Source organism: Leopardus geoffroyi, chromosome C3, assembly GCF_018350155.1.
Source record: "Leopardus geoffroyi isolate Oge1 chromosome C3, O.geoffroyi_Oge1_pat1.0, whole genome shotgun sequence".
Taxonomy (NCBI): Eukaryota; Metazoa; Chordata; class Mammalia; order Carnivora; family Felidae; genus Leopardus; species Leopardus geoffroyi.
The window spans coordinates 146,155,555-146,169,498 of record NC_059338.1 but is presented as its reverse complement, the minus strand read 5'-3'; the positions used below and the strand labels follow the sequence as shown (position 1 = coordinate 146,169,498).

The 13,944-nt window shown below is 42.1% G+C and overlaps 1 protein-coding gene across 1 annotated transcript in view; it reads left to right on the top strand.

Annotated features, from left to right (window-relative positions):
• The window catches only part of XKR4 (XK related 4), a 419,625-nt gene that overhangs the window by 252,272 nt on the left and 153,409 nt on the right, over positions 1 to 13,944 (top strand). Inside the window, exon 2 of the mRNA XM_045455233.1 lies at positions 11,697 to 11,896. Coding sequence (XP_045311189.1) covers positions 11,697 to 11,896 — 200 coding nt within the window. The remainder of the gene's footprint in view (positions 1 to 11,696; positions 11,897 to 13,944) is intronic.

Sequence of the window (13,944 nt, the reverse complement as noted above, 5' to 3'; positions counted from 1 at the left end):
GATGCTTAACCGACTGAGCCACCCAGGCGCCCCTCCAAGAAACAGCTTCTTAAGACAAGAAGCCATACTATTTTGTTACTTCTCAGCGTCTAGTGTTGAGATGTGCGTACATGTGTGTATATATACACCTGTATGTGCGTGTGTGTGTGTGTGTGTGTGCGCGCGCTCTTGCCGTAAATGTATATACATTCCTAGTGTAAAGCTTTGTAGCCAAGCCACAGGAAACTACCACTTGCTGGAATTACTGTTTATTCATGTTGTTTCTTTAAAACTCTTCTGCACAGATTTTGCTCTGCATTTTTCAGGTGGTAGAAATAACAGTGCTTAGCAGCGAAACCGTTTAATGTGCTGGGAGATACAAAAATAATTCCGTATTAGAATATGTAGGCACAGTACCCTCATAGCTAGTCATGACTTCTGATTCCGCTCGTGACATACCGGTAGTGAGCACTTGATCAAACATTATTTAAGGACTGAAGTATTCATTCGGATATGAACTGTCTGAAACAACAGTTACACACAGCTCCTTTCCGCACAGATGATTGAAAGATCTCAGTCACGTTACGTGTCAGATTGAGCGCATTTATAATGCTTGACATGACGAATGTGTGGACTTTCCCCTCTCCCCACCCCCACGTCGATTGCTTTTTGCCACGTTATGTTTAGGTCTGAGTTGGCCATGTGGGAGGCTGAGACGCTAGCCCAGGTTGCTCTTTGCACTTGGAAACTGACGAGAAGCAGCCGAGCATTTCAGCTCCATGGGAATCCCCCGAAAACCACCAGACGTGAATTGGTGTCCATGTGTGTTGTAGAGGGGCTGGGTTATACGTGGGTGCCTGGGGGTGCAGCATGGTGGGAGTCAGGTAGATGCGTTGCTGTGCACAGCCTCAAGAAAGCTGAGGAAATTACAAAATCCAGCTATTGGTAGACCGACATTATGTTGATAAAGCCGGTGCAGAATTCCTGGTGACCTTTTGTGATGTTAAGGAAAACCGTGTCTTCTCTTAGCACACTTCCCCAGGCAACAAATAAGAAGAATGAGCCTCCCAGAAGATGAATCAGTCCTCCAGTAAGAGCGGCAAATGTCATCCGAGCGTATTTACCTTGAGGGGCAGGCAGGACACGTTGATATTTCAGAGTGGGCTTTTCTTGGGAACATCCCCCATCAGCACTAATGAGAGCTGTGGAGTTAAAGCCACTGCTCTCTCATGCGTAGGGCGTGTTTCATCCTCAAGGCTAAAGCTTTGAAACTTTTTTTTTACCTCTTACATGAAACGCTTTGGTAATTAGGCTAAATTTTTAACTATAAACATGGCTTTCTATGAATCCTCCCTGCCGTGTGTATGAATATCTAAAAAGTATTGAGGCTTTCATTACTATGCACTTCCCTGGTCACCATTGCCCCTTTCAGAAATACCTTTCTTTTATCAACACAGCAAAGCCAAATCCTAAGAAGAAAAAGCTTAGTGAGTCCCTCCACTCCCCTTGTGGACCCCCACCGGGATTCCTTTGATACTCAGAAGGTCTAGGAATTGTCTCGTTTTGCAGTAGAGTGGCACTCTTTTTCATCTGCCCCTCTGGAAAACCAGCCAAAGGCCAAATCCAATGTGGTGGAAATACTCCCAAGAATAAAATGCCTAAGGAAAATGAGAAGAGCTGAAGACAAAAAACTACCTTCAGTTACTAGGGTTAAAAAGATGAGCATTCTGGAAGAATTCAGAGCATCAAAAAGATGAACATTCTAGAAGAATCCAGAGCATCAATAACCTTGGAGAGCAGCAACCTTCCTATCGTGAAGCAGGCACGTGTGTAAGACACATCCTCCATTCAACCCTCACAGCAGCCTGTCAGGAGGTTCAAGCCCCACGTCAGACTCTGCGCTGACAGATCAGAGTCTGGAGCCTGCTTCAGATTTTGCATTTCCGTCTCTCTTTGCCCCTCCCGCATTCATGCTCGCTCTCTCTCTTTTTCTCTCAAAAATAAACACTAAAAAAAATTTTAAAGCAAACAAAAAACACCACCATGGAAGAGCAAACTTGACAATTTTGCTTCTTTTTCAAGGAATACAACTGCTTTTCCTTGGAACACAAGCCCTTAGTCACATTGTTCTAAACTTCTGTAGAAAAGGGACTCCTGGGTCTACTTCTCTGTGTGTACTTCTCAGTCTCCTATGTAGTTTACTAGATAAAAAAAACATAATGAAGGCTAGCCTGGCCTCTTTAAACAACTCAACATCTTTATCCATTTGTTAGAATTGAATGATAAATGTCACCAGACTTCCTTTGCTTTCCGCACTGATGGTTTGTCTCTAGAACAGGTGACATTAGCAGTTAGTAGAGGGCTATCTGGGGCTTTTTGTCAACACGGATGGAATTTCCTGTCCTGAGAAGTAAATTTTCACAGAAGCAGATCTCCCAGAAGTCAACGCTCCTGCCATATGTGCTGCGGGTGTACAGTGTGGAATTCCATGATGGTGGTCAAATGTTGAGCACAAGCTGAAAAGCTGAAGACTTCTCTTGGGGCCTTACTTTACAGCTGGAAGGCAGGAGTCAACAGAGCCCATATCGGAGGTAGCAATGGCAGAGGGGAAAGAATATGACATTGAAACACAAATTTATGTTTTCATCCCCCACTCACCTGGGGCAAATTTTTCTTACCGTGTTGTGAGGAATAAATGGGAAGCTGTGTGACTCATAGTACATGTTTCTCTTCTATTTCAACCTCTCCTTCTGGTAGCAGATGAAAAATAAGTCACAAAAAATCATATGACCAAAGTATGTTATGCAATTAACACGTTGGCAAGATGGAAGAAATCCGATTGTGGTTGCAAAGCCTTTTTATTCTGGCCATTTTTCAGAGCACAGACTTGAGAAAACCCGAGCTGACGTTTCCTCATGACCAAGTTATGGGCATGACACTCCTGATGGCTATCACAGCTGATTTACAGAAAGTAGAACACTATCGCGATACTACATAATATTCATAACAAGGGGACTATTAGTTAAATATCATAAACTGTTGTGTCCTTCCAACCAGAAGCAAAACTTGATGTGACATAGGCTATTTACCAAGCTCATCGAAGTAACTAATTATAAAGAAATACAATTTGAGGTTTTCTCCCCCCCAATTCAATTGAGCACACATTTGTGAATGCTTGCATGAACAAAAATAGTGCTGAATGGAATCCAACATAGAAGCAAATAATCTTAATACGGTGAGATACCCGCAGTATTAAAGGTAGGCACGAAGTCAGGTGCAGGGAAGGATTCTTGGTTGCGGGTCACCGAGGAAGGTATTCTGAAGGGAGATGTATTACTAGAGTTTTCAACCACAAACATTAAGTTTCCTTAGTGGAGAAAAGAGGGAAGGCCATTCCAAGAAAATGTAACACGAATGTGCAAAATACGTCCAGGTGAAGGGAACTACATATGCAAAGGCATTTCTTATCGCGACATAGGGCTTTCCCCACCCCCATCTTTCTGCCTTTACATATACGGCTCATTTGGCCTTAAAATTGTTTTGTTTTGTTTTTACTATTCTGGGTTTGTAGGTATTTCAACTCTGTATGTGCATTATCGGAAGATTAGATTTTTGTGTCCTATTATATGAAACTCCCGAAGGCCAGATTACCTGTTTGTTGTGTTCCTTAGGAACAAACCTACCACCGCCATCAGGTTAACTGAGAACTCCCGGTGCTACCAAACAAAACAAAGCAAAACAAAACAAATGTTTCATTGCACCAGAAGAGTTCAGTCCCCATGGGCCACGGACCAGGGAGATCCATTTGTGGCTTTTTAGCCTGTGGCTGGAGAGCTTAGAGGATGCATAATCTCCTCCGCAGGTGAAAACTGGCATTGAAGGAACTCCGGGAGGCATTTGTGGGAGCTTTACTGCCTCTGTCAATGCCATGGGGGTCCTGGATTTTAAATTTTTTTTTTTCAACGTTTATTCATTTTTGGGACAGAGAGAGACAGAGCATGAACGGGGGAGGTGCAGAGAGAGAGGGAGACACAGAATCGGAAACAGGCTCTAGGCTCCGAGCCATCAGCCCAGAGCCCGAAGCGGGGCTCGAACTCACGGACCGCGAGATCGTGACCTGGCTGAAGTCGGACGCTTAACCGACTGCGCCACCCAGATAATCTCAAGAAGGTTGAGCATTGAAATCATTCATTTGTTCACTCAACATGCAAAGGGTGTCGGTGCCCTCTTCACCATTATCCAGTTCTGATGCCTTTTTACCACCAAGGCCATTGGCGGCCTAGTGAAAATCCGAGTCTTCTCTCGCCCGGATGATCGCAATAGTCTTCCAGCTGATGTCCCTCTCTACCCCCTTGCCCCCCTGCCCTCTCCTTTTCACACAATAAGCAATTTTGTTAAAATGTAAGTCAGATTTCTCACTCTTTTGCTCAAAACTGGACAGTGGCTGCCACCCCCCCCCTTACAGAAAAATACAAAATTGCAAACATTGCGACATGTTTAATACATATTCACTGAAGGCATAAAATGCCGTGAAGTAACTTGAGTGCCTGTTAATCATGAGAAACTGAGCTAGACGTAGGGACACAAAAACAGTGACATTCTTTTCTCTCCAGGGGTTTATATTTGGGATGTGAGATGAACTCACAAATGAACAAGTACAAAATAATGGTATTTGCTCTGGTCAAAAGTCCGCATAAATATAGTTGGGGTACAAACAGTGGAACGGCTTCCTGGGTGGTCACAGAGGGTGAGGGAATGATGATATTCGACTCATAAAACAATAGAAATTCCAGGGTGTTAAAGGGTGTGGAGAGACTTTCCAGGCAAGAGAAACATAGGAACAAAGGTATTGAGGCGTGAATTTATAGCCAAGGAACAGCAAGTGATTGAATATGGCAGGACACAGGATATAGAAAAGGGGGGGGGGGTGGTGAAGGGTACAGAAGCCAAAAGTTAGGTTAGAAGGGATAAACTAAAAGCCTTAACTGTCTTTCACTGCTTGAGTTCACTGTATATTTTCTAGGCAATGGGGAGTCACTGAGGTTTTTAAGATGGCAAAAATTTGGGGGTGCCTGGGTGGCTCAGTTGGTCAAGCTTCCGACTCTTGATTTTGCCTCAGGTCATGATCTCAACATTCGTGTGATTGAGCCCCATGTCGGGCTCTGTGCTGACAGCATGCAGCCTGCTTTGGATTCTCTCTTCGTCTCTCTCTGCCCCTCCCCGACTCACACGTGCACTCTCTCTCAAAATAAATAAATAAACATGAAAAAAGATTTTTAAAAAGATGGCAGAATTAGATTCAGTTTATACACCTAGAAGCACGGTGATGGGTCCATTAGAGAATCCAAAGTTGATTAAAAGTAAGAACTAACATTTACTGAATGCCTACTATTTACCAGGCTCTGTGCTAAGACCTTCGTGTTTACTTCATTTACTTCTCAGATCAGCCTATGCAATTGGTGCTGTTCTCTTCCGCCTTTAGAGATGGAAGGGCTGAGGCAGAAAGATGTCAAATCTAAGGTCATACTGTGGTAGGTTACAGAACCAAAACAGAAACCCAGAGACTCAGACTTTAGGAAACAGAGGGGAACATACATTAAGGAGATAGCGTTCCAGAACATAGTCTATTATCATCTATAAGGGGTAAGGGAGCAGTAGTAGCCTCATATGACCCCTAGGCTTGTAGTTTGGATGACTGAATAAATGGCAGTATAGATTATTATGTATGAGATGGCACAAATTTAGAAGAAAAGCTAATCAAGCATTTTGAATATATTTGTTTTTATATCCCTATTGGAAACCTGGAAAGCAGATGGACATACAGGTTGGATTTCAGGGGAGGGCTGGAGTGGGAGATGCAGATTTGGAACAGAGGAGGAGAGGTCATAGGGTAAACAAGATCAAATTCAAGAGAAGAGCGCTATTGGTTGAATTGTGTCCCCCTAGAAGATGTTGAAGTCCTAACATCCTCTACGTGAGCGTGTGATCTTATTTGAAAACACTACGAGGTTTTGCAGATGATTAAGTTAAGATGAGGTCATTAGGGTGGGTCCTAATCCAATACGACTGCGCGTTTATAAAAAGGAGAAATTCAGACTGAGACATGGAGGAGACCATGTGAGGAGACCATCACCATGTGATGAAAGCAGAGAGTGGGGTGATGCATCCACAATCCAAGGAACACCACAGAGTTCCAGGAAACCACCAGAAACTAAGGGAGAGGCAGGCAACAGAGTCTTCTTCACAGTCTCAGAAGGAACCAACCCTACCAACAGCTTGATCTTGGCTTTCTAGCCTCCAGAACTGGGAGACAATACATTTCTGTGGTTTAAGCTACCAGTTTGTGGGACTTTGTTAAAGCCCTAAGGAAGTAATACACACAGGGAGAGCACGGGAGAGTGAGTGATTATTGGTGATTGCCGGACAGATCTGGTCAGTTCAAAAATGAGTTTGCCAGTCCATGAAGCAAGAAAGGCACTCCAAGAAAAGGATGAGCTTGTGAAAAGCACATGGAAATCTGAGAAAGGGGGTGCCAGCGCATTGCACCAGGCTAATCACAAGCAGCAGCTGTGGAGTGGTAAGAACACAGGGATCTGTTCATGAAAGTCCCTGTAAGCAGTGCTCTACAGACTTCATCTTATACTTGATAGAGAGCAATCCGAGGCCCCAGGGAATGATTAAATCTGCTTTTGTGTTTTAAAATGCTCTTGCTCTGTAAATGCAGTGGCAGTGGCAGCATAGTTTTTGAACCTACCAAAACGATCCCGTTAAAATAAGCAGAGCAAAACTGAAGTTTTATTGCAATACCCGCAATAAAGCTCAGTGCTGAGATACCCCCGTCATTACCAATGGACAAATTCGGGACAGTTCATAAGAGCCATGTGGTATCGGCAACTATGTAGGAAGAGGCAGAGGGAAGACCTTAAGAACAGGAGAACCTCCAAATCCCCAACAGCCACTCACTGGAATATCCAATCTTACAGGAGAGGAAGAAAGGCCTAGAAGTGTGTTCTCAATGATCCAGTGCAAGGATGAGCCCAAGGGGACCATAATGCAATTACATGTGATGCTACTGGAGCAGTCTCATTACCCACAGACTGCAGACCCTTCCAAGACAAGGCTCCACACTAAAGAGAATCTGCTGGGAATAGATTCCAACTGAGCAGGACAAGGACAGCCACCAGAAATGAACGAGAAGGCCCAGAGGGAAAGGAAGGGTCACAGAAACAAAGGCAGCTGATGTCAGAAAGTTGACAAGTTCTTCCTTCGTGAGAACAGCAGAGGAATAAGCTCTGGAGCTATGAAACCAGCCAAACTATCCTGGCCCATTGACCCCTCCTAAAACTACATACAAACTAAAGTAACTCATTAAACTTAGCAATGAGAAAAAGATCAAAACTATTATAAGGAAATGAAAATAGGAAAAATGATGATGTTCCTGCAGATAATGAAAGCATACCAGGAAAAAAACACATGTGGAAAACAATAAAAACCCTAAGCAAATATTTCAAAATGAGTTGAAATAAATTAACAGAATTATAAAAACTATGAAAGATGTAAACCAGAATAAGAAAAGCATCAGAAATAAATAGAAAGAAGTTAAGATTTGACAAGAAAGATGATATAACCCAATATAGAATTCTCATTTTTTTTTAAAAGCAGCTGAAAAATGAAAACTCAACTACAAGGAGTAAGACACTATCAAAACACCATAGTTAGCAGATAAATCGAAGGTCAAAATGAGGAAAAAATGAAATCATTAAGTAATTTGAGATTAAAAGAGTTCAGGGAAGTTGGTTGATACAGAAGATAAAGAAGATACAATACAACTAAATAGGAGTCCTCAAAGAAGGAAACCAAAGTAATGGAGAATAAATAAATAAATCTCAATACTATAAATCAAGAAGACTCGAAACTACATAATGAAGAGTGTATGTACCACATTCCAGAGAAACTTGTGCAGAATATTCAGTATCAAGATACATTTTAATAAAACTATAGGTTTTCAAAGGGAAACAAAATATTGTTTGGACATCCAAACAACAAGCTCAGGTAGTTTATAAGAGAAAGAGTATAAGATTTTTATCAGACTTCCATTACAACACTCTATGCTAGTAAACAGGACATTAACAGATTTGTTGGATTTAAATAAATAAATTGCAGATCTTGGGTCTTGTATGGAATAGGCATAGGTGGGGCGCCTGGGTGGCGCAGTCGGTTAAGCGTCCGACTTCAGCCAGGTCACGATCTCGCGGTCCGTGAGTTCGAGCCCCGCGTCAGGCTCTGGGCTGACGGCTCAGAGCCTGGAGCCTGTTTCTGATTCTGTGTCTCCCTCTCTCTCTGCCCCTCCCCCGTTCATGCTCTGTCTCTCTCTGTCCCCAAAATAAATAAACGTTGGAATAGGCATAGGTTTTACAGCCAAGCAAACTGACCCTCCAGTGAAAAGGTTGTCCCAGCTGTTCTGCTTTTGTACTTCACTGCTGTATCCCTCCCATTCTCCCCTCTTGGTATCGGAGAATCTTTGCATTGGGTAGGCTCTTTCACCGACTCTAAAAATGGGCACCAATTTTCATTTCAAATTGTGAGATTTTAGGAAACTTATTCCCACACAAGGCAAGATTCATAGGCACATGCTGTTGTAAATATGCAAGACCTCAAACACTATTGTCCCTATGCACCCTTCTTAAGTGATCTACTGGAGAATAAGCTTCAGTCAACCAAACATACTGCAAAGACATTGATCTAACAGCTGGAGAAGTATTCTAGCCAACAACAACAACAACAACAAACAAGAACAAAATTACAGTGATATGAATAGCCAAGGCAACCTTGAAAATGAAAAGCAAAGGCATCATGAAGGCATCATGATTCTGGACTTCAAGTTATATTACAAAGGTGTAGTCAAGGCACTACGGTACTGGCACAAAAATAGACACATAGATCTATGGAACAAAATAGAAAACCCAGAAATAAACCCACAGCTATATGGTCAATTAATCTTCCACAAATCAGGAAAGAATGTGCAATGGGATAAAAGACAGTGTCTTCAACAATTGGTGTTGGGACAATTGGACAGAAACATCCAAAAGAATGACACTGGACCACTTTCTTACACCATACACAAAGACAGATTCAAAATGGATTAAAGACCTAAATGTGAGGTGTGAAACCGTAAAAATCCTACAGGAGAACACAGGCAGTAATTAATGTCTTTGCCATTGGCCATATCAACTTCTTTCTACCTATGTCTCTTGAGGCAAAGGAAACAAAAGCAAAAATAAACTATTGTGACTTCATCAAAATAAAAAGCTTCTGTACGGTGAGGAAAACCATCAGCAAAACTAAAGGCAATCTACAGAATGGGAGAAGATATTTGCAAATGATGTATCTGATAAAGGGTTAGTATCCAAAATATATAAAGAACTTATAAAAGTCAATACCCAAAAAACACATAATCCAATTAAAAAAATGGGCAGAAGACACGAATAGCCACTTTTCCAAAGAAGACATGGAGATGGCCAATAGACACGAGAAAAGATGCTCAACACCACTCGTCATCAGCGAAATACAAATCAAAACCACAGTGAGATATCACCTCACACCTGTCAGAATAGCTAAAGTCAACAACACAAGAAACAACAGGTGTTGGCAAGGATGCGGAGAAAGAGGACTTCTCTTGCACTGTCGGTGGGACTGCAAACTGGTACAGCTACTCTGGAAAATAATATGGAGGTTCCTCAAAAAGCTAAAAACAGAACTACCTTGTGATGCAGCGATTGCATTACTAGGTATTTACCCAAAGAATACGAAACTACTGATTCAAAGGGATATTTACACCCCAATGTTCATAGCAGCATTATCTACAATGGCCAAGTTATGGAAACAGCCCAAGTGTCCATTGACTGATGAATGAATAAGGAAACGGTGGTATGTTTATACAATGGAATATTACTCAGCCACTAAAACGCATGAGATCTTCCCATGTGCAACCATGTGGCTGGAACCAGAGAATATTATGCTAAGTGAAATAAGTCAGTCAGAGAAAGACAAACTATATGATTTCACTCGTATGTGAAACTTAAGAAACAACCCAAAAAAATGAGCAAAGGGGAAACAAAAGAGAGAAAGAGGCAAACCAAGAAACAGGCTCTTACCTATAGAGAGCAGACTAATGGTTACTAGAGGGGATGGGTTAATTAGGTGATGGGGAGTAAGAAGGGCACTGGCTGTGATGAGCCCCAGCTATGTATGGAAGTGTTGAATTACTCTATTGTAAACCTGAAGCTAAGATTACACTGTATGTTCATTAACTGGAATGTCAATAAAAACTTAAAAAATTTTTAAGGGTGATAGACTCAGATATCACCGTTTCGCATCCCTAATCAATGAAGAGATCTTGGAAACGATCAACAGTGGATGATGGTGTCATAAAGGAGAACAGCAGGGTCTCCTCAAGAAAGTACTCAACCTCACCTGCTAAAAATGATCAAACTTGAATCTGATCAACACTAACTACCTCACTGAAGAAAACAAAAAGGACAGCTATGTTAACCACACCTCATGAATGCAATCATCAAGATCAAGACAGTGAAAAATATGCAGGAAATGAAAAAACAATGGAAGAGGAATCCGTGGCATAAAAGAGACTTACGATACATGTCAAATAATCATCACACAGGGGTCTTATTCGGATTGTATTTCAAACAAACTGTAAAGAAATTATGATAATCAGCAAAACGTGAAAACCAAGTATTTGACAATACCAAATTATCCTTATTTGTAATGTAATAGCGGTATTGCATTTATGCATGTAAATTATCTTTAATAAAATATTTACAGATGAAATAACATGATGCCTGGGATTTGCCTCCAGATAATCTGGTGGCAGGGAGTCAGTGGAGGTATAAATGACAAATGACGTGTGTGTTGTGCATACACGTATCGACAATGGCTTGATCCGGGTGGCTCAATACACGATTTTTTTTCTCCTTTTGTACATGTTTGAAATTTTCAATAAGAAAACTTTCTTTAAATTTTTTTTTAGACATTTATTTATTTTTGAAAGACAGAGAGAGACAGAGCACGAGCAGAGGAGGGGCAGAGAGAGAGGGAGACACCGGATCCGAACAGAATCCGAAGCAGGCTCCAGGCTCTGAGCTGTCAGCCCAGAGCCCGACGTGGGCCTCGAACTCACGAACCGTGAGATCGTGACCTGACCTTCGCAAAGTCGGACGCTTAACCGACCGAGCCACCCAGGCGCCCCAATAAAACGTTTTTTAAAAAGACATCAGGAGGGTTTACAAGCACATACACTTTAATACTTCAGGCTTGCGTGGAGCCCTGGGAAAAATCCGTCTCCCGAATACCATTGAGCCCCTAGGGAAACTGACCGGAAAGAATGTGTGTAGATTGTCAAAGTAGCAAACCTCTTCTCCACCCGCGTTTCCAACACATTTCACCCCCCTCTTCATTTTGCAAGTCGGTGGAATACCTTGCACGACTTCTCAAAGTCACCTTGCAGTGACTTCTCAAAGTGAACTTTGAAGAATAAGGGTACTTGTTCAATGGTTAACTTTGGGCGTTAAATTAACGAGCCACCAAACTCATTGTTTCACGTGTCCTTGCACATTGTGATTTGCAGAAAAGAAAAACAGCCCGGGTGTTTGAGTTATAAATTGCCACTCATTTCTTTCTTATTCTCCATGTTTTCTTTCCAGATATTTCCACACCATATACTTAGGTATTCGAAGCCGGCAGAGTGGGGAGAATGACAGATGGAGGTTTTACTGGAAAATGGTGTATGAGTATGCAGATGTGAGTATGCTGCATTTGCTAGCCACCTTTCTGGAAAGTGCTCCACAGCTGGTCCTGCAGCTCTGCATTATCGTACAGACTCATAGCTTACAGGCCCTCCAAGGTAAGGGCTTGCAATTTGGTTTCTGAATTTGGGGAAAGATTGGCTACTTTTGTCACAATCCGAGGAACTGTTCTAATATGCTGTGTTGACAGAGGCCATGGTCCTCCCTGTTAGAAGTCTGCTACTTGACACGAGAATTTGTGAATGATGCACATTTTCTGCTTCACAATTACTTGTTACGGCTAATTTACAGAAAGACGGTTCTGGTTTGCCTTCCAGCTGCCCTCTGAGTAGGGAAAGGGCTTGTATGATTTGACATGTGGTCAGTATGAAAATAGTCAGCGGAGTTTTTCTGTCTTGTATGGTAGAATGATTTCCAAAAATTTGGGGGGAAAACGGCCTAGCTCTCTCTCTCTCTTTCTGATAATATTTATAACATATTTGAATATTAGGGTAATCTCCATAATTTCCTTTTGACAGTAAGAAACAGAGAGACAGAAAAAAAAAAAAAAAAAAGAAACAGAGAGACAGAGAGATTAAAAGGAAATGGTAAAGGTGGCCATAATATTGTTTTCAAATCATTGGGAAAAACCTGTTGTCAATACTTAACAATTCATTGTTTGTACACTAAGTTTTATGAAACGAATATCAGACTAATATTTTTGTCTTGCTGTCTTGTTTGATAATCTCATCAGTAAGGCTAACACTTATAACAGATCTGCCCTGACGTTTCCTTAGGATCTGATACTCAAATCTTTTCTAGCAGCGAGAAGATTCAGACCAGTGAGCACATAAGTGACTAAATGGCTGGATGGAGGTTGGCTAGGCAGCCCCTTTCTAAACGAGGGGTGTCCTGGTAATTTGTCAATTCTGTAACTAAACAGATGCTGTGGAACAGTGAACATGTTATAATGTGCTTGTTGTTTCAATCTCATTAGCGCCTTTGCTGTGACTTCCTCCACATCTATACATGTTGCCGTCCTGTTCTGGGCCACGCTCTAACTTCAGATTTGATCTGGCTGGTGTGGGGAATCTCTGTAACGTCCTGATAACTTCTGATAGCAATGGGCACGTTAGTTTGGACTGAGCGCTTTAATTGGCAAGGGGTGGGGGGAGCATATTAGAGGAAAAGAAAAATGGAGAGGGTACTGTTAGATGGGGGCCCATTTTTTTGTGAATGTCTGGCCCACTCTGGCTCCGCATTAGAAGAGCTTCGGTCCAAGAAGCTTGAGAAAAAGGTCAAAGAGATCCATAGGGTGTGATTCTCAAATGCTAGAAAGCACATCGGAGGAAAGAGAACGTGGTGTGTTAGTATGCAAACAGATGAGAAAGCAAGACGCGTAAGTTAGCTGCAGACAGACGACTCTCTTTAGTGGTGAAAGGCCACAAGCTACAGAAAGACGATCTGGCTTGGGTTAACTCACTTTTTTGGGAGACCGCGTGCAAGTCACTTAATGTCTCGGGGCCCCCGCTTCTCAAATGTAAAGGTCCCAAATGAAACTAGATGATCTCCAAACTCCTCGGAGCTCTATTCCGTCTCCGTATCAGTGAATGTCCAGGAACCTCACAGGGCCAGGTTTATATGCATTAGGAAATGGTGTGTAAATGAGGACATCAGTATAAAGGGCAACATCAAACTAAATCTCTACCCAGGAATCTGGTACTTATCTCCAGAACAACTCGACAATCTCTTAGTGTCGTTACACAAGAGGGAAACCCAGGCACGAAGGTGGAGGGTTGCAAGCTGCCCTGCGCTGGCCCAAGATTACTGGATGTCCCTACAAGTTTTCTAAAAGATTCAGAAAATCATAGAGGAGCTTTGATCCTAAAGATGATGAACTAGGGCAAGAAGGAGGTGAGAGAGGGCCTAAGAAAATGAGATCACTTCAGCTCGAGAGTTTTACAGGGAAAAAAAAAAAAAAAAGTAGAGAAAAGGCAATCCTTAGTTTTTCTCCCATTATTCATTCTCAACATAGGAATCAAAATTTCTGTTTCTCAGAGTTGTGGCTCTTCACTGACACCTGGTGTCCCCAGCTCATCTGCTAAGCTCACATTTGCATGAGGCTTGCTTTGAGAGCCAGACCTCGTCCTTGGCCAAGGCGAGCCAT